Source organism: Chanodichthys erythropterus, chromosome 6 (genome assembly GCF_024489055.1).
Source record: "Chanodichthys erythropterus isolate Z2021 chromosome 6, ASM2448905v1, whole genome shotgun sequence".
In the NCBI taxonomy this organism is placed as follows: Eukaryota; Metazoa; Chordata; class Actinopteri; order Cypriniformes; family Xenocyprididae; genus Chanodichthys; species Chanodichthys erythropterus.
Genome location: NC_090226.1, coordinates 13004955 through 13026397, shown reverse-complemented (window position 1 = coordinate 13026397; position 21443 = coordinate 13004955). Strand labels below are relative to the sequence as shown.

At 38.0% G+C, this 21443-nt stretch overlaps 3 protein-coding genes across 3 annotated transcripts; 2 read left to right on the top strand and 1 right to left on the bottom strand.

Annotated features, from left to right (window-relative positions):
• Positions 1-374: 374 nt before the first annotated feature.
• mafbb (v-maf avian musculoaponeurotic fibrosarcoma oncogene homolog Bb) lies at positions 375-2305 on the bottom strand. Its single transcript, XM_067387281.1, has one exon. It carries the CDS (start codon positions 2083-2085, stop codon positions 1129-1131), a length of 957 nt encoding a protein of 318 aa, XP_067243382.1. The 5' UTR covers positions 2086-2305; the 3' UTR covers positions 375-1128.
• A 1791-nt stretch (positions 2306-4096) lies between these two features.
• Positions 4097-12065, top strand: si:dkeyp-97e7.9 (DEP domain-containing mTOR-interacting protein). Its single transcript, XM_067388839.1, has 9 exons — positions 4097-4212; positions 4403-4581; positions 4899-5022; positions 7914-8092; positions 8281-8490; positions 11271-11405; positions 11578-11648; positions 11731-11835; positions 11940-12065. The coding sequence occupies exons 1-9, from the start codon at positions 4130-4132 to the stop codon at positions 12063-12065; spliced, it is 1212 nt and encodes a 403-aa protein (XP_067244940.1). The 5' UTR covers positions 4097-4129.
• A 2157-nt stretch (positions 12066-14222) lies between these two features.
• On the top strand, positions 14223-21295 carry adnpa (activity-dependent neuroprotector homeobox a). Its single transcript, XM_067387280.1, has 4 exons — positions 14223-14572; positions 17520-17632; positions 17725-17814; positions 17918-21295. The coding sequence occupies exons 2-4, from the start codon at positions 17525-17527 to the stop codon at positions 20615-20617; spliced, it is 2898 nt and encodes a 965-aa protein (XP_067243381.1). The 5' UTR covers positions 14223-14572; positions 17520-17524; the 3' UTR covers positions 20618-21295.
• The last annotated feature ends 148 nt before the right edge of the window (positions 21296-21443 follow it).

The following is a 21443-nucleotide window of genomic DNA, read 5'->3' as shown; positions in this document are numbered from 1 at the left end:
TACTGGAGTTCGTAGTACAACAATTACTTTCAAGAGAAATGAAGCGACAGTTCAGATGAATGGCCTTTGCTTTCCTCTTAAGGAGAGGGCAGAGGGCTAAACTTATTTCCACCTTGGTACAATCAGTGCCGTGCAGCTCTTCTCTGAGTCTCTCGAGTCATTACAAACACAGTTGTCTCAGGAAACAGCCGTTAAGCAAGGTCAAAGGTTGCTGCAAGTAGACATACCTGCGTTCTGGCTTTTTTTTTTATGTTCACATGATCTTTTATATGTGTGTGTTGTTTCAGGTCAATCGACATTTAATGAACAATGTGGTTGATGGGTTACATATAAAACATCTATAAGGTTCATACAAAAATAAGATTAGGAAACTCAAATCCTTTTTTGCTTCAAAAATTTATTCTCAGGGTAACAATGAAATGCAAATCACAATCTTATACTCTTCAAAAGAGTTAAAGGAACAATTCGTTAAAATGGTACAACTGATTAATGAAACAAATAAAAGATATACAAAATGTTCAAACAAACAAAAATACCAATGCAATGCATCTATTGCCAAAAGGGTCAAATGTCATTTGCATAGCTGAGATGGCTGATGGAGTTTGTTGTGAAAACTCGAAGATAAAAGATACATTATCAAAACCAGCTTGACATGTCAGAGATAAAGTCGAGTGAAAATATAAAATAGCCTACTGAATAAGAGAATTAAAACTTTCTCCTCCGCTGACACACACACACACTCACACACAAACACACACACACAAGATGGTTTGCTGGTCTTGCAGCTGGTTTTAGAGAGGTTTTGGTACACTGTAAAAAATAACAAATCACAACATTTTTTCTTTAGTCAAATGAACTTATATAATTAACGCAGTTCAGAAAACATAATATTTTGAGTTTCTGTTGATTAAATCAATCACCTTCATTGTATTAACTCAAATTTTTAATTTCAATGAACTCAAAATTTTAAGTCAACCACGTAACTTACTTTTATAAGTTAAACCAACAATTCTTTTTTACAGTGTAGCCTATGTTTCAGTTGGTCAGACCAGCAAACAATCTTATGCTGGTTTAAGATGTTTTTTTTATTATTATTATTTAGCAGAAACTCCTAAAATACATTTTGAGCTATCGCAAAAATTCAGGTGATGATGGATTTTCACAAGAGGGTCCATTGCTCTGTCGGTTCATTCCGACAACTAGCCTCTCGCATTTGAGTTTATACGCGTCCCTCTCGCGCACCAGCCGACTGAGCTCGTGCTTCAGCTGCTCCACTTGCGTCACGAGGCTCGTCTTCTCGTGCTCCAGCATGTGTTTCTGCTGAACGCGTTTGTGCCGACACGACTGAGCGTACCCGCGGTTTTTCAATGTACGGCGTTTCTGCTTCAGGCGGATGATTTCGTCCTTGCTCATGCCGCGGAGGTGTCGGTTGAGCTCGCGCACAGACATGGACACCAACTGCTGGTCGGAGAAGCGGCTCTCCGCGCGCTCGCTGCGCCTGTGGTGCGTCTGCTGGTGGGACTTCAGGTGCGTCGCTCCTTGAGATGAGCAGTCGAGGTGCTGCATTAACTGATCCATGCTTTTTCCGTGCGCAAAGTCGGGATTGTGGCCGAGCTCGGTGTACTGCTGCTGCTGCTGATGATGATACTGGTGCACGCCTGGTGCGTGGAACTGACCCATGCTCCTGTATCCCTCCATCTCTGCCTGGTGGAGCTGAGGCGGGTGTGCGTGCATGAGATTCGCACTTAAGGCTTCCCGGACATCCTCATGCGTTAGTTCAAGACAGTGTGGATCTGCGTGCTGTGGATAAGTCCCCGTGCTCAGGGTCCAGTAGAGATCTTCAGCACTGCTTCTCTGTCCACTCGGGCTGAAGCTCGGCGATGAAGGCACGGAGCTGCACGGGGTGCTCATGGGTGTGCTGGACACGGAGCCTGGTACGTGTAGACCGCACTGCTGGATAAAAGAGCGGTCTGGTCCCAAAGCTGCAGCCTCCTTCTTCACGTCAAACCTCATGTCAAAGTCACCGTAGTCCATATTCAGCTGATTTTTTGCCAGGTCCAGAAGACCATGATGCTCCGCCGTCATGATTTCTGCTGATGTTTCGATGAAGCGAACAACTTATTGCTGTGGTTTAGGTTGCATTAAGGTTTTGAAAACACCTCTCAGGCTATAAAATCGAGCTGGATGTGAAGACAGTTCTTTCAACCACCCTCCTAAACAATTTAGCCAACGGGAAGTTGGCAGGATTTCGCTTTTTAGTTTCAGATGGTCTCTCGTTGACCAGCGCAGGATGTATGTTGAAAAGAAAGTAAATCACGCTGCTTTAAAAGCAGCCGCGCAGTGAGACCACGCCCTCTTTCCTATCACAGCTGTCACTCTCACCAAAACACGTTCAAGTTACATTTACCTCAAATCAAAAGAAAAACCCAAGTTGTATTTTGTACATTGAAAAAGAAACCTATTCATTTTTATTTTCAAGTTTTTCAAGTTTGACTCTCAGTATACAATAAATAACATATTTTTACTGCCACAATACACTTTACAAGCTGCTACCACAATATAAACTTTACAGTAGGCTATAATAATCATTGACAGTCACAAACATTACGGTATGCATTCTGATTATATTTCACAATTTCTAATGGCCATTAAATTAGCCTAGATCATGTTTATACATTTGAGCTATTAAAATCTGATTGTCATTGTAAAAAGCACTGATAGGCTACTCACAGGTGGTGCAACGGAAGGCCACACGATCCCTTAAAGTTGGCCTCTCCAGCAACTGTGACCAATAATAATAAAGAGAGAGAACATTGTCTTCTATCATCAGGGTAGCACATGACACTACAATAAGGTTATAAGCATGAAATAAAATGCAACAAAAAAGTACTCCAATGTACATGACAAGAAATTTGTTAAATAAAATCTAAACATCTGGGAATGCCCTTTTCCCTATAAATTGTAGCTTTACCAATGAAAAAAAAGCATAATTTTGTGCTATATATTGCTTTGTTTAATTTAACAGGTTTTCACAGTTGTATACAGATATCATTATATTTTTTTCCCTATATTGTAGGTATAAGAATGCAAAAAAAAAAAAAGAGAGAGAGATAATTTGGGGGAGAAATACCTGGACATGTTTTAGTTTTGTGAGATTCACCCTGAAAAAAAAGCCTCCTCTCCCCTCAGCCAATGTAAGACAGTCTTTACTGAAAAGTTAAAACTAGAGATGCACCGATATATCAGCCAATAATCGTATGGGCCGATAAAATTGAATTTTCACACTATCGGCTATCGGAAATTAATAACATTCAAAAAGTTAAGAAATATCAATTTAATCTTCAGAATTTAGATAAAGTGTGTTAATATTAATTTGAGTAATGTGTTTGTTTATAACTGATGTTACTCTGAAACAAGTTGATGAAATGGAAAGAATAGTGTTTATTTGCAAAATATAACAATTAAAAATATAATGATTAATTATTAATTATAATGAAATTATCATTAATTTAAAAAAAGGTATAAAAGGCAGAACCCCCAAACTATCTGTATCATTATCGGTATCATCAGATATCACTCGGCTATCGGTATCGGTGGAGAAATTTAGTATTGTTAGTTAAAACACCTAACTGGAAGCAATTTTGAGATGAGCCATAAGTTAAGATGGTATTTGGGCCCAAAGATCATCTCAGGTTGGAAGATCCTCAGAAAACTCATGGTGTATGTTTCTCTGGTAACTCTTTTACTGACACCATGTGGCCTTTGTGTGAAACTGCTGATATGTTTTCAAATATGTGATAATGTAGGTAATTTTTACATTTACAAATGAACAGTTAAGACAGCATCAGTGCATCTGCTTTTAAATGTTTTGTCTGGAGAAGGTTGGTCGTAAGATCAGCCTAAACTTGGGAAAATATTTAAAGTTCTTGTGACAAGGATGTAGAGAGAGAGAGAGAGAGAGAGAGAGAGAGAGTGCGTGAGAGAGCGAGAGAGAGAATATATTTGTATACACAACATTTCAAAGCATTGAATAACTGGTGCCTCTGTTCACTGGATATTTAGTAAACACAAAAGCACCAATAAAGCGAAGGAAACAAGTGCACAAAAGCAGAGTCTTGACAGAACATTCATGGAGCTACTGGGAAACATTCAAAGTACAATGATGACAAGACACCAAAAAGCTGAGGTAATGATTGCCGGAGAACAGCTAAGGTACGCAATATTCGCAAAGCTTAGTCCCAGGAGGACATTTACATAAAATGACAGTTATAAACCTCACCAACTCATGCTTGCAAGATTTAATTATATATTGTATTATTTGTTGGATGTTGAAACATTATTCTGTTATATGTTATAGTTTTTTTTTTTTACATAATAATGACTCTAATAATCTGTTTTGAAGATTACGACTACATGATAGCAAGTTGATTAAGGACCACAGACACCATTTGCGAACATACCCGAATTGTTTTGTGGCTCAGGAACTTAATGATTGGCTGATTGCACATAAAGAAGTGCATGATCGAGAGACTGCTGTCCAGCTCATGCAGCACCTCATGGACCACGATATCATTCATCACGGTAGAACATTATTTACTGTACACCAAATAACAAAGGCTATGATACAGGAAGGTCATATCTTCTGAGTTGTCTCATATTAGAACATGATATGTTGTCACATTATATGATGTCTCATATTATATGTTGTCTCATATTAGAACAATATTATACACGGTAGAACATTATTTACTGTACACCAAATAACAAAGAATATGATACAAGGCCATATCTACTGTGTTGTCTCATATTAGGACTCATTTATTTGACTCTTTGTGTTTGAATGAACAGGTTGAACTGTGCTAGTTAATGTACACTTTGCAATTTTTTCATCTTTATAGTGTGTGATAAGTGGCCAGTGTTCAAAGACGCCAAATACTTGTACAGATTCAGAAAGGATGATGGCACATTTCCTTTCAACATAGAAGTTAAGATCTTCATGCGTGGACAGAGGCTGTATGAATAGTAAGACATTTTCTCAGGAAGTAAAAAAAAAACGCTTTAAATGTTAAAGCTGCAGTCCGTAACTTTTTTTTGGTTAAAAATGATTCAAAATCAATTTTTGAGCATGTATATAATCAGCCAGTGTTCAAAACTATCTCCTTACCTTAGCCCGATTCACAACGGTAAGCTTGTAATATTGTTTTATAATAAAATTGGTACTGGTGGGTTTGCGCAGGAAATTCCAGCATGCAGCCGTTTGTCTTTGCATGATTACGTCAAGTCTGTTTTAGGCATGTGACGGTATCACATTTTCATGTTGCGATTAATTGTTGAAGCTTTTATCATGGTATACGGTATTATCACGATAATGAAATAAGTTTAAAAAAAAAAAGTGTTATAGTATAATAGGTTTAAGAACACTTTTTGTAATAACAAAAATAACTCTGAATGTTTAAATACAATAATAAGATACACAAAAAAATATATAAAGTCAAATTTTCAAACAGATTAAAATGCAAAAGAATTAGGCTATAAAGAACAACAGGTAACACTTTACAATAATGTCTCATTTAATGCATTAACTAAGATTGAGCAGTAGCTACATTTGTTACAGAAAGTATTTTTTTTTGTTGATGTTACTTAAGAAATACAACTGATCATTGTTAGTTTTATCTCAGGTCCATTAAATAAGTTCTTTTCATTTTAGTAAAGTTATTAAACAGTAAATAAGAAATTAACATTAACTAAGAATAATTAATGCTTTATAAGTATTTTTCACTGTCAGTTTGGTAATAATGAATTAACATGTTAACTAATGAAGCCGTATGTCTAAAAATTTTACTGAACAATAACAAATAATCAGAACATTTCTAATCATTAGGGCATGTTGTAGTCCAGATTAAAATATATGTTTGTTTAGGCATTTTAAAAACTTCACCAGCGCAGTTGCTTTGTTTATGGGGTTTCCGGGGTAACCGCTGCACTCGGCTGTTCCATCAGCGCCCTCTGCTGTCAGAGAGTGAACGCACACTTTCATTCAGTGCGTCTCCTTCACGCATTCCGCCATATGCTTCTCATGCACTTTGGGCTTGTTTACATCTGAGCGCGTGTTCTTTTGACGCAGAATACAGCGGTGTTGTGCATTTTATACGGTTGATGGGGAAAGTATTCTTAAATGCATTTTAAAATAATATAATAATTTTAATATTTGGTAATAAATTATTATTTACGGTATTTTGAAATGCCCACGATAACAATATCGTGCATATTCATTATCGCGATATATCGCATTACCGAATATCGGCACAAGTCTAGTCTGTTTACATGAAGAAGTAGTTCCAGCTAGCTGGTTATATGGCATGTGAAGGATGCTGCAGGCTGCGGATCATTCATAGCCTTTTCTCACAGCAGCTGCAATAATTAAACTAATTATTTTGATGGCACATTGTAATGATGTCCAAATGATAATCATCAGTGACAACTGGAGATTAATCTGCAGTCAAAAGTAAAAGACTTCGGACTGCGGAGTGGCTAAAGTAATTGAAATCTACAGGTAACGCTAATACACACTAAATATACATAATCACCCAATGCTGATGTTGTTAACATTAACAATTTGAGAACAAAGTATAACAATAATAATAATTTGCATGGTTTGACGTGATCTGAGCTAAGCGATCATTACATTTAATCTCCCTTGGTAGCGCGATTTATTGCTTTTTTTTCTCAGTTGGTCAGAACAAAAGTGGCAGACATGTTACTTGTTCAGATGACATTTTCCAGTGAAAAATCTTATTTTGGTCATACATCCAAGACGTAGAATCTGTGACTGGCAGCAAACATTAGATTCTTCCGCGCTGAGGAGCCGTGCCGATGCACAACCCACGTAAAGATAATTCTGCAAATAACTGCAATTGCGGGTTTCAAACTGAGATGGCGACAAAGAGGCAAAAGTTGTGGACTGCAGCTTTTATTTGCTTTTTCTGGAGTAGCTTTAAATTGCAGTCATCACTCATTTATATTTAATATTATGAAATAATATAATATACTTGCCACTAAGTCCATTATGTTGTCCAAGAATTTTCAAGCTAAAGCCCCCAAATTCAGTACCTTCAGTCTGTTCTGAATTGGTATATCTTTTTTTTTTTTTTTTGTGGTAACACTTTACAAAAAACATTTATTAACTTTAGTTAATGCTTAGGTACTAAAACTCACAATGAACTGAATTTATAAACTAGGTTAATGTTAATTTACACAGTAAATATATTCTTATCAAATACGTTCACTGTTTCAGAATACATACTTATTGAAACGTTAAAAGACTTTGGGGTTGGTAAGGGTTTTTTGAAAGAAAATAATACTTTTGTTCAGCAAGGATGCATTAAATTGATCAAATGTTACAGTAAAGACATTGTTAATGTTACAAAGTATTTCCTATTTCAAATACTTCTATTACTCATCAAAGAATCCTGAAAAAATGTATCACTGTTTCACCCAAAAATGTATCGCCCAAAAATGTTGAGCAGCACTACTGTTTTCAACATCGATAATAAGACATGTTTCTTGAGCTTCAAATCAGCATATTAGAATGATTTCTGAAAATTTAGCTTTGCTATCACAGGAATAAAATACATTTCAAATTATATTCAAATTGAAAACAGTTATTTGAAATTGTAAGAATATCTCATAATATTTCTCTTTTACTGTATTTTTGATAAAATAAATGCAGCATTTGTGAGCATAGGAGACTACTTTCAAAAACATAAAAAAAAATCTTATGACCCCAAACTTTTGAATGGTAGTGTAAATATAGAAATTAACATTTTTTTACATTTACAAATGCTGTAAAAGTGTTTTCATTATTAGTCTCTTTCAAAATTCCTGTATCAAAATTCATCTGTTGCTTTTTACAGTCTGATTACAAGCAAAGACTCCATCTTACAGTTGAGACAGGAAAAGGGAGTGGCTTATGAACGTTCTTTCCCTGGTTACATGTTAATTGATTGGCTGCTACAGAATGGTGAAATAGAGAGTCGACGACAAGGACTAGATCTCTGCAAGGCCCTACTGGAGCATGATATCATTCAGCATGGTAAGAAAAATAACTATCACCTTATGATAGTGTGTATTACTTTGCCATTAAGTCAAAATGCACAGCCTGTTAAGTTAATATAATGCAACATACCTGTTTAACTTCTTCAAGTAATGTTATATCTTCAGTGATTTCTCTCTTCTCTCTTTGCCTTGCTGAAACAATCCACTCTTCTTTTCACTCTGCAGTCTCTCTGAAGCACCACTTTTTTGACAGCGGGCTGCTGTATCAATTCTGCATTAACTTTCGCCAGCGGCGCCGTCTCTCTGAACTGTTGCATGAGACAGAGAATGAAGAGGTTGAATGTATAACACAGCATTACCAAGAAAACCAGGCTGACAGTCCCTTCACACTGTGTAAAGCTTCTCCAGCTGAAAGACACAGTGACTTCTTATCTGGTATTAATATTATTAAAAATACTACAAATATATTTCCATGCTTTGAGATGGAGAGTTCGAGCTTGAGCGGTGATGCTTAGGCAAATAGCTCAATTTATTCCGAGTGACTTTCAGCACACTAATTGCAGGGTCAGCACCGTCTGGAGCAATATAGCAATATGAAGTTAAGTGCCTTGCTCAAGGGCACAGCTGAGATATCACAGCATAATGAGCGCAGTAACTCACCATTTCCATGCACATCCATTTATGCAACCTGCATCCTTTGTGTCAGCAAGCCAGCTCCTTAACCTAGGGTTTCTCATAATTATATTTTACACCAAAGGCCCCTTTTCATAACCCCAAACTAATCATGGACCCCCAGACACATAACAAAATTACTGAGAGGAAAGAAAATTATATGTAATACATTTTTCACTCTTTGTTATATTGCAGCCATTTGCCAAAATCATTTAAGTTCATTTTTTTCCTCATTAATGTACACACAGCACCCCATATTGACAGAAAAACACAGAATTGTTGACATTTTTGCAGATTTATTAAAAAAGAAAATTTCAGACCCTTTGCTGTGACACTCATATATTTTACTCAGGTGCTGTCCATTACTTCTGATCATCCTTGAGATGGTTCTACACCTTCATTTGAGTCCAGCTGTGTTTGATTATACTGATTGGACTTGATTAGGAAAGCCACACACCTGTCTATATAAGACCTTACAGCTCACAGTGCATGTCAGAGCAAATGAGAATCATGAGGTCAAAGGAACTGCCTGAAGAGGTCAGAGACAGAATTGTGGCAAGGCACAGATCTGGCCAATGTTACAAAAAAGGTTCCTAAGAGCACAGTGGCCTCCATAATCCTTAAATGGAAGACGTTTGGGATAACCAGAACCCTTCCTAGAGCTGGCCGTCAGGCCATACTGAGCTATCGGGGGAGACGAGCCTTGATGAGAGAGGTAAAGAAGAACCCAAAGATCGCTGTGGCTGATCTCCAGAGATGCAGTCGGGAGATGGGAGAAAGTTGTAGAAATTCAACCATCACTGCAGCCCTCCACCAGTCGGGGCTTTATGGCAGAGTGGCCCGACGGAAGCCTCTCCTCAGTGCAAGACACATGAAAACCACAATGGAGTTTGCCAAGATGGTGAGAAATAAGATTCTCTGATGAGACCAAGATAGAACTTTTTGGCCTTAATTCTAAGCGGTATGTGTGGAGAAAACCAGGCACTGCTCATCACCTGTCCAATACAGTCCCAACAGTGAAGCATGGTGGTGCAGTATCATGCTGTGGGGGTGTTTTTCAGCTGCAGGGACAGGACGACTGGTTGCAATCGAGGGGAAGATGAATGCGGCCAAGTACAGGGATATCCTGGATGAAAACCTTCTCCAGAGTGCTCAGGACCTCAGACTGGGCCGACAAGCAAGACAATGACCCTAAGCACACAGCTAAAATAACGAAGGAGTGACTTCACAACAACTCCGTGACTGTTCTTGAATGGCTCAGCTAGAACCCTGACTTAAACCCAACTGAGCATCTCTGGAGAGACCTAAAAATGGCTGTCCACCAACGTTTACCATCCAACCTGACAGAACTGGAGAGGATCTGCAAGGAAGAATGGCAGAGGATCCACAAATCCAGGTGTGAAAAACTATTTGCATCTTTCCCAAAAAGACATGGCTGTATAGATCAAAAGGGTGCTTCAACTAAATACTGAGCAAAGGGTCTGAATACTTAGGACCATGTGATATTTCAGTTTTTCTTTTTTAATAAATCTGCAAAAGTGTCAACAATTCTGTGTTTTTCTGTCAATATGGGGTGCTGTGGTACATTAAAGAGGAAAAAAAATGAACTTAAATGATTTTAGCAAATGGCTGCAATATAACAAAGAGTGAAAAATGTTTAAGTGTATGTATATGTATATGTATATATATATATATATATATACACAACCGCTCAAAAGTTTGGGATCAGTAAGATTTTTAATGTTTTTAAAAAGTTTCGTCTGCTCACCAAGGGTGCATTTATTTAATTAAAAATACAGTAAAAACAGTAATATTGTGAAATATTATTATAATTTAAAATGTCTGTTTTCTATTTGAAAATAATTTAAAATGTAATTTATTCTTGTGTTGGCAAAGCTGAATTTTCAGCATCGTTAATCCAGTCTTCAGTGTCACATGATCCTTCAGAAATCATTCTAATATGATGATTAGTTCCTCAAGAAATATTTGTTATTATTTGTTATTATTATCAATGTTGAAAACAGTTGTGTACTTATATATATATATATATATATATATATATATGGGGTCAGTATGATTTAAAAAAAAATAATAATACTTTTATTCTGAAAAGATGCATTAAATTGACCAAAAGTGACAGTAAAGACATTGTTACGAAAAATATTTTAAATAAATGCTGTTTTGTGTGTGTTTGTATGTGTGTGTGTGTGTGTGTGTGTGTGTGTGTGTGTGTGTGTGTTTATTAAAGAATCCTGAAAAAATGTAACTCAGTTTCATTAAGCAGCACATACTGATATTGATAATAATAAGAGCTGTTTCTTGAGCACCAAATCAGCATATTAGAATGATTTCTGAAGGATTATGTGACATTGAAGACTGGAGTAATGGTTGCTAAAAATTATTTTACATTTTCTAAAATACCACAATATTACTCTTAGACTGTGTTTCTGATAGTAACCCCACCACAATAACCAACATTTTAAAGGTTGTGTACATTACATAAATAAACTTTTCTAATTCATAATTCTGATTTCGAATTCCAGTTCAGCCTGCTGATTTAAATGTGCCTACAAATGGACGCCGTGGAAGTTTGACCCACCAGCAGCTCAGTTCATGTGGACACCCACTCACTGTTTCTCTTACCGCTGCTCTTGCAGTACAGTGCAATCCAACATCAGGTTATAGGAGAGCATTTGCATGCTTTTGAAAATCTGTTACAGACAAATTGTTGTATTTCAAAGTTTTTTTTAGGAGAAATGGTATTTTAAAAGTTTGCAAAAAATAATGATATCAATCTATCAGTTGCCAAATTCTGAGCACTAAATATATGTGAATTATTGTTATTGACAGTGCTGAAAAGACATGTAACCTGTGAGGAGCTGTTATCTCCAGGTGCTCCTTATGTGAAAAGAGTTCTTACGGTGAGTCTTGCTAGATCATGCTCAGCTAGCCATTAAAAGAACCTTGAACTACAGTTTGTTTATGTGAGTTTTATAATTAAAGATCCTCGGTGATGACCTAGGCTGGGGCTTTGTAGTACGGGGAAAATCACCTTGTTATGTTCAGGCAGTGGATCCTGGAAGCCCTGCTGCGGCAGCAGGAGTTAAGGTGATCATAACACGTAAACACAAACACAATTGCTTACGCAATAAAAATTTTGAATCCATCATCAGCTTCAGCTGGTCTTCATTTTTTTTTTTTTTTTTGCTTAGGTGCGCCAGTTTGTGTGCCGAGTGAATGGGCGCAGTGTGCTTCACCTCGACTATCGTACCCTCTCAAAGCTGGTGATGACTGGACCCCGTTTTGTTACTTTGGAAGTGATGCAACCACTGTATTAATTCAGCATAGATGGAATTAAATAATGTATACATTTGAAATGAGTCACTATGCGTAGTACTACGTGAAGGATGTGCAATATTTTCCCCTCCATATATCATGTAACTCTTCCAATATATTAATATGACATAATGAATTTTTTGTCTATTATTTTGAGGTTTAAATAAAGAAGTCATTACTGATTAATTCACATTAATCATATGAATCTAGCTCCGTGTCTAGTACATGGAAAAGACATACATCGAGTTTCAAACACCAGTGCTTCCTCCTTCTTTTGTAAATCTCATTTGTTTAAAAGACCTCCGAAAAACAGGCGAATCGCAACATAACACCAACTGTTACGTAACAGTCAGAATCATTAACATGTATGACCCCAATATTTGCATATGCCAGCCCATGTTCAAGGCATTACTCAAGGGCAGCCAGTATTAAAGTCTGGATCTGTGCACAGCTGAATCATCAGACTAGGTAAGCAAGCAAGAACAATAGTGAAAAATGGCAGATGGAGCAATAATAACTGACATGATCCATGATTACATGATATTTTTAGTGATATTTGTGAATTGTCTTTATAAATGTTTCGTTAGCATGTTGCTAATGTACTGTTAAATGTGGTTAAAGTTACCACCGTTTCTTACTGTATTCACGGAGACAAGAGAGCCATTTTCATTTTTAAACACTTGCATTCTGTATAAATCTTCATTCTTTATAAATCTCTCCAACAGTGTAGCATTAGCCCGTTAGCCACGGAGCACCATCAAACTCATTCAGAATCAAATGTAAACATCCAAATAAATACTATACTCATATGATCCAACGCATGCATGAAGTATGCATGACGAACATCTTGTAAAGATCCATTTGAGGGTTATATTAGCTGTGTGAACTTTGTAAATGCACTGTATTATCGTGGAGAGCTGGGGGGTGGGGCAGGGAGTGCGCGATTTAAAGGGGCCGCACACTGAATCAGTGCATAGTTAATGATGCCCCAAAATAAAAATAAAAAAATTAATTAAAAAAAATCTATGGGGTATTTTGAGCTGAAACTTCACAGACACATTCAGGGCACACCTTATATTACATCTTGTAAAAACTGGTTCTAGGGCACCTTTAAAGATATAATGAAACGGAAGTAGTGTATTGTGATGTACCGGGTAAACAAAATTCTGGGGGAAAAAAAGCCTTGTTCTTGGTTCAATCCATCAGTTGTTTTTATTCATCTGAGCTTGCAGTCGATTGTGGAAGGGTCAAGTTAATTTCCCCAGAAGGTCTAGTTATAACATTTATTAAAAAATGACATGGTGTTTATGAAATGAATCATTCATAGATGAAACATTCACAAGATCTATAACATGAATTAAGAAAATAGCAACCACTTTGGTTCTAGTTTATACTCAAATATTTCTTGTGTTGGCAGATATACACTGCAAAAAAAGTTGTTCTTACTCTTACTTTTGTCTTGTTTCTAGTCAAAATATCTTAAAGTTCTTAAATCAAGAAGCATGACAAAATGAAGTGAGTTTTTCCTTAAAACAAACAAAATAATCTGCCAATGGGGTAAGCAAAATAATCTTATTTCAAAACAAAAATAAGGTTCGGTTCGGATTAAGATTATTTTGCTTACCCCATTGGCAGATTATTTTGCTTGTTTTAAGGAAAAACTCACTTAATTTGGACTTATTTTTCCTGAAAATAATAAAATAATTTTTACTTGTCAAGAAAATGCTTCTTGATCTAAGAATTTTTAGAAATTTGGACTGGAAACAAGACAGAAATTCTAAGTAAGAACAACATTTTTTTGCAGTGTAGTCTTGGACTTTACACTGACACTATCAATGTTGATGACATTGAACCAGTCATATCACTAACACCAGTGAAAAATGAACCTAAACTTAGATGTAGTACTGTATAATGCTATTTTAGCAGAAACTATTTACCATGGTGTTGTAGTGCATCTTAATTTCATAATTTCAACTGTAAACACAAGCAAATAACTAATTCAAGCTACACTTTGTGCAATTCTTTTGGGAATCAACAACTTAAACCTACTTGGTTAGTCTCGTGTGGCGGTGATCAATGGTCCCCAGACATCAGTGTGGCCCCTTTTGAACTTTACACAAATATATGTCATTTCCGTTTGCAACTGTCCGCCATTTTGAACAGGCTGGGCTGGTATGTGGAACAGTCTCGAAGAGAAAAAAGTATTTTTTCAGCCTAGTGTTTATACTGGATTGACACAACAGGCTATCCAAATCGTGTATTACAGAACAAGTTCATGGGGCCAATAGAATGTGTCCTGTAGTATGTGTAAATCCAGTTGAGGACACATGGTGCGGATTCTCAGGATGAGTTGCTTAAATCCACCGGCGGCAGCAGCGGCGCGAAGGACTGCAGCATCTGCCCGGGCCGAATAAACCACAGTCTGTCTCTCCTCTCACTCTAACCATTAATTTGGACTGAAAGTGAAACGCTTGAAAGGAATTCGATGCTAGACCGTGAAGAAAAGCAGGTAATGTGCCAGTATAAACGTCTGTTTTTCTTTCTCTGGCATAAGTGCTTTTGTGTGGAGTTCAGTGTGCACATCAAACATCCCGTTGCTAAGCTAACGTGCTAACTGCATATATGTGCATGCAGTAACAATTGTCATGTTATCGCTAAACTAAGTTTTTGTTTTTAAATGAAATTTTAATTTAAAAGCACTTTACTGTCGTTGCAAAGTTGGTACATGCTGGTCAGAGCAACGCAAGCGTAACCTGTCACAATAAATGGGTATTATTTTGCCTAGCCCATCAAAAAAGGCCTGCTGTGGCCTGTATTGTCTAGTGGAGTTGCATTCAAAGGAGCAGCTGTCCCAGTTGCAGGGCTGCAGTTGCGGCATGCATTGTTTTTCAGAAGTTAGGTTTTTATTAGAGAGGTTTGTTTACATTCTGCAAAACCATTTACTGTGTAGTACTGCATGTTTAGTGTGGTTCATTGCCCATAACTGATAGGCAGTGAACACCTACTGAAATCATATTTCAATTTGAATTTTTATATTTACACTTCACTATTTTTCACACACTTTTTCATATTTTCGAGTGCACAATGCTAAGTTTAAAGGAATAGTTCACCCAAAAATGAAAATTGTTATCATTTACTTACCCTCGATTTGTTCTAAACCTGTATGAATTTCTTTCTTCTGCTGAACACAAAAGAAGATATTCTGAAGAATGTCGGTAACCAAACAGTCATGGGGCCCCATTGACTTGCGTAGTATTTTTTCCCCATACACGTCAGTGGGGCCCATCAACTGTTTGGTTCCCCATATTCTTCAAAATATCTTCTTTTGTGTTCAGCGGAAGATAGAAATTCATACAGGTTTGGAACAGAATTTTCTTTTTGGATGGATTTGTACCAAAGCTTGCGCAGAAGGGAAATTGCAATTTTTTAATTTTTTTTACTGTTGTTATAAATAAAATGCTTGAGGAAGAAGTGTCTTCAGCTATGTGATGGTCTCAGCAGATCAGGTTTATTATATTTGGGCTATGCATGCACATTTACATAGTAAATGTTTTCGGTTTCAGTTTCAGTTTTTTTTTTTTTTTTTTTTTGTATGAGGCATGTGATATGTAGATGCATTTATACAAGCAGATACTGATGCTTTTTTGTTGTTGTTGATTTATGCATTTTGGTGAAGCACATTTCCTTTAAAAAAAACCCACAAGCAATAAAAAGTGTTTATAGGAATAGTAGGCCTACTTAAATTGTTACTTCACCCAAAAATTTAAATTCTCATCATTTAATCAGTTATTCCTGAGAGATTTCTGTTCATTGAAAGTCAATTCACCCAAAACTTTGAGGCTTCAAAAACACACATTAAATGTGATAAAAGAAGCTTAATCGTACTTGCTGAACTCATGACAACAAACCTCACTGGTTCTTGTGAAAGCTAAAATGTGCTTGTGACACACAAGAACAAACCTCATTGGTTCTCTCTCTTCAAGTAAGTATGGCTGAGCTTTGCACATTTGACAGTAGCCTGAGTTGATAGTAGCAGTAGCTTGAACTTGAGTTGGGATGTGGATGTAAATTTATCTTCATTAACAAAACCGTAACCTCTGTAAAAATTGTAACAACCTTATTTTTATAGGGTAAAATTTAAATATGCTGACTGAGTTAGGACTCTTATTAAAATTAACCATTAGTCTTCCACTGTATCATACATCATAACCACAGGTAAAACCACACGTTGTTACCAAGGTAAATGGTTTCTAGGGTATTGGTTATGGAAAACAGTAGCCTAAAAAATCTTTAGTATTAATACAAATGCACAAAAACTGCTATAGCTTGATAACAAAAAATACTGCTATTATTTTCCATTACTTATTTAATACATTTAATGCATGTCTACATCATTAACAATAAATTTTGGTGTGAATACCCTACATTTCTGCCACAATACCATGGTTACAGTTAGTGTTACTACAGTAAATTGATGGTAAATGTTGGTGATTTTGTGGATTGAAAAGCCTTATAACTGGACTGGATTGTTGTGACACAATGTTTCTCATGTTTTCCATGTCAGCGCTGTTTCATCTGGATTTAAACTAGTTTAAGTCATTGAGACATTTGTTTTTTTTATCATAACTCTGCACCAAACTCAAGCGCTTCTCATTGGATCTCACAGAACTGTTTACTGCTCAGATGGTCAAGTCTGCTCAGTGTGTAAACACATTTGCTCTTTGTGTTTCCTTTGTCTTTTAATGTTTCTCATGTGCAACAGAAATGCGGCGCTTATCAGTTAGGCAAATCGGTAGTGGCACCAGTGTGACCTCTAACAAAATTTAGTCACGGTCAAGAAAAATATTGCACCCTTTCTTCACAGTCTGGAGCCCTGACAAGCCTAAATTAAATCTGTCAATCATATAAACCGATAATATCTCTTCAGAAGCTTGATTCATGGAATACTTTTACGATCTCTTTATGAACTTTTTGCAGTTTTGCCATAATGGACTTTCAATGGTGGGACAGTAATCTCTCAGGTTTAATTAAAAATACCTTAATTTGTGTTTCAAAGATGAAAGCCTTAGGGGTTTGGAGCAGTATGAGCCTAATTAGTTGATAAAATTTAAATTTTTAGGTGAACTATCCCTTTAAAATTGTTTAGTGTCATGTATACACTCATGCGGCTAATAAAAGCTGGGGCTAACATGCTGTGATCACATTAATAGCAGAATACTACTCACTTTTATCCCTGTAACCCTCTGTTGAACATTTGTGGAATAAGTTGATTATGGCTGACTGCAAATAGACTACAGTGAAATTAGCAACCGAAAACCATTGCTTTTGCCTGATGCTGCATCCCTAACTTTTAAATGCATAACAAGTATATATTGGTCTGTACAACATAAATAAAAATTGCTGAGTGCATCTTTAACTATTGAGAGCTTAACTAAAAATTTTCTTTTTATACATAGAAGAGATGTTTCAGCTTCCAGTGAATAACCTCACTCGGCTGAGGAAGGCCAGGAAAAAGGTCAAGAGACTGCTGAGTGACATTGGCCTTGACTACTGCAAAGAGCATGTGGAGGTGATTATTCTTGAATTGTCACATCTGCTTTGTTAATGCATACCTTTAAGACTTTGCTTCACTGATGTTATTTCCTGTCTATTTTCCTGTAGGACTACAAAGATTTTAGCCCCAATGATTCTTACATGAAACAACTTTACCTTGACATTTGTATGTGGGATCCATCCTGGACAAAGTCACAGGTATATTACCCACAGCCACTGTTACAGAAGTCCTTGAGGCAAAATGTTTTTTTCACATTTCATAAGCATTTTGTAATTTTGCTTTGTTTCTCAAATGTTGCAGGACTATAGAACAAAGCAGTTTTGCTGCTCAGATTGCCCGTTTGCCTCCAAGTATTTCTCTGCCTACAAAAACCACTTCCGCAATGTTCACAGAGAAGATTTCGAGAGCCGAATCCTTCTTAACTGCTCCTATTGCACATACAGTGGGAACAAGAGGACTCTGGAAACCCATGTCAGGCTCTTCCATATGCCTCACAATATGGTGCGCCAGGGTGCAGCCGGCCCTCACAGATCTCCGGTAGGGGTTAGGGACGGTATGCGGGTAGACAAGCCCTTGCTGGGCGATAGAAAGGAGCTCCCGGTGTACTACTGCAAGAAGTGCACCTATCGAGATAGACTGTACAATGTGGTGCGCAGGCATATTTACAGGGAACACTTCCAGCATGTGACCACACCTTACTTGGGAAAAAACTCAGAGAAGCAAGAAAACAGCGTAGAGGCCCCCGGCAACAGTCATGGAATTCACTGCAAGAGCTGCCACTTTACGCCTCGTTCTTATGAAGCACTGGTGCAGCACGTCATTGAGTTCCATGAGCGCATTGGCCATCAAGTTACTGCTATGATCGGGCACACAAATGTCATAGTGCCGAGGCCCCAGGCGAACCTAATCCAAAGGGGCGTTGCAATCACTCCTGGTGTGCGTCCTCAGACACCTCAAATAAATCGCTTCAGTATGCCTAAAATGGTGGGGTTACCTGTCGGTAACCATTTCAAGCAAAGCCTTGCAGGCAACTCCATGCCTGGTCAACCAGTGCGCGTTACACTACCTGATAAAGCTTTTGTGTCTGGTGCGGTCTCCCAGTCACACACGGGAAAACAACTTGGTAGCTTTGGAGTCCATGGTGCTGCACATTTTAATGCCCAGTCAGCTTCCTTCTCACCCTCACTGAAGAGCCTACCTCTCTCTTCATCAGTGCATGCTGCTACTGCCACATTGACGTCACTGCAGGCCAAGAAAGCTGCAGCCAATGCTCTAAACACCTCACAAACTCAAAAGTGGAAGATTTGCACCATCTGCAATGAACTTTTCCCTGAAAGCGCATATAGTGCTCACTTTGAAAAGGAACATCAGGCTGAGAAGGTGAGGGCGATGGCTAAATACATCATGAAGATCCACAATTTTACTAGCAAGTGTCTGTACTGTAATCGTTACCTACCCAGCGACTCTTTGTTGAACCATATGTTAGTGCATGGGCTATCATGCCCGCAGTGTCATTCCACATTTCACGAAGTTGAGAAAATTGTAGCACACAAGCGGCTGGCTCATCCTAACGAGCCAGGGGATCCACCAACTGGTTCTCCTCTCACATTTGATCTCACTCTTCAACAAGGAAGTCCCAAAAATGTTCAACTTATTGTAACCACCTACAACATGAAGGAGGCTCCCGAAGGCTCTTCAGCTGCCAATCAACAGCCACAAAACAGCACCATGGCTAAGCCTGCAAAGATGGCTGTGAAGCAGCCAGATACCCAAAGTGATTCTGTGGTCCGAAACATGTCCCAGTCTTCGGTGTCGCAAAAGAAAGAAGTTGGTAAAACACTCTGCCCACTATGCTTCACTATTCTCAAAGGTCCCATCTCGGATGCCCTAGCCCATCATTTACGGGATCGTCATCAGGTACTCCAAACGCTGCACCCTGTAGAGAAAAAGCTAACCTACAAGTGCATCCACTGCCTGGGAGTGTACACTAGCAACATGACGGCTTCCACCATCACGCTCCATTTGGTGCACTGCCGAGGTGTTTGCCAGACCCCCAAAGGCACCAAGCCCATCACAAGTGGACTGCGTTCACCTGGAGCAGGGTCTCTCAAACGTGAGATAGTTACCCCAGATCCATCTGACCCCAAGAGAAGGAAGTTGGTAGACCAGTCTAGGTATTACCCTACAGTTTTTGTTGAGAAGCCAGAAGAGCCTGTCGTGTTGGCCTTAGATCCGAAAGGTCATGGCGACAAGTCCTACGAGGCACGGAAAGCTTTCCTTACAGCGTATTTCAATCGGCATCCCTACCCTTCCCAACGAGAGATCGAGAAACTTGCTGCAAGCCTCTGGTTGTGGAAGTCTGATGTCTCGAGCCACTTTGCCAATCATCGACGCTCATGTGACCGAGACTTAGTCACCCGCAAACCTGTTGTGTTACTAGGCTATAACATGCGGGCAGTGAGCCAGCTCAAGCATGATATGAGTTTTGACGCCAACTGGCTGTTTGAAGTCAACGACGATGAAAAAAGCGCATTCTCAAGGACCTCAAAATTTAGGCTGAAGTCTCCTGTTGGTTTCTCTGCAGACTCAAAGGAGGAAAAGCAGCCATTAAACACTGGACAAAGTAGTCAAAGCAACTGTGCCTTCAAGCCATGCCCTGGATCATCCTCAGAACCTATTGCCATTGACTCTGACAGTGATTCAGAGCCAGAAGTGATACCTAATGAAAATCTTAATCAACAAACTGCGGTGTTAAGGTCTTCGGTAGTTCAGTCCCACACAAAAGGGACATTACTGCGAGAGAGCTTCCGTTGCGAAAGAGATGTCAGGGGGAGCAGAAGTTCTCCCAGAATTGGGCCAAAAAGTCTAGATGGCTCTGTTTCTGGTTCCAGTCCTGATGAAGCTACCTGGTCAGGCAGCATGTCTTCTGAAGAGAGCCACTACAGACCAGCGGGACGTTTCGAAGTGAAAGGGAAGAAGGTGGGGTTGCTTGGTAGATGATGGCTTGTGGTGATGGTCCCCTTTCTCTCTAACTACATGCCCAGAGTTGTAGGTCAGAGTTTTTACCTCACATTTGGCTGACGGTTGAACGTTATGATATTAACGGACTTGTAACATGTAAAGCCAGAGGAGTTACACACTTTTACTGAAAGTATGGTTTACTCTCAAACAGTTCTGCTGTCAAAGAGCGGAAAACTTATTATACTGTATCCTTTTTTCCCCAACTGACCCATAGTCCTTGGTGTTTTTTTCTCCTCTTTTTTTGTATACTGTTCTCTGTATTTAATCATACTCTTGTTGGAATTGTAACAAAATTGATAGGTCTAATGTTTTTTTTTTTCCTGATCAAATAAAAGGACCGTGTAATTTACAATCAAGTGCTTGAATGTTCTTTTTTGTTGTAGTTGTTGTTGTTGTTGTAAAGTAATGCTGAATTCAGTTGTATTACTAACAAAAAACTAATTCCCAAATATCTGGTTTTTAATCCTTTCAGAAGAACCTATTTTTGTCGTGTACATTTTAGTTAGTTTACTTAGTTTTAATAATATTGTAATGCAGGTGCTGGAATATTTATTTGAACTTCAGAGCATTTGGTTGTGCTAAATATTTCTTACTGGAAACATTCAATAAAGGTAACTCATTCAATTATTATACATTGGTATTATCTCAACCAATAAAAAACATCTTTTCTTCATAGTTTTTTTTTATTCTCAAGTAGGACTTTACAGTTGACCTCTATCTTGACTATTGTATTGACACCCCACTGCCCTTAGAGGTCACTGTCTATAAGATCACTGTCATTCATTAATACACAGATTATAATTTT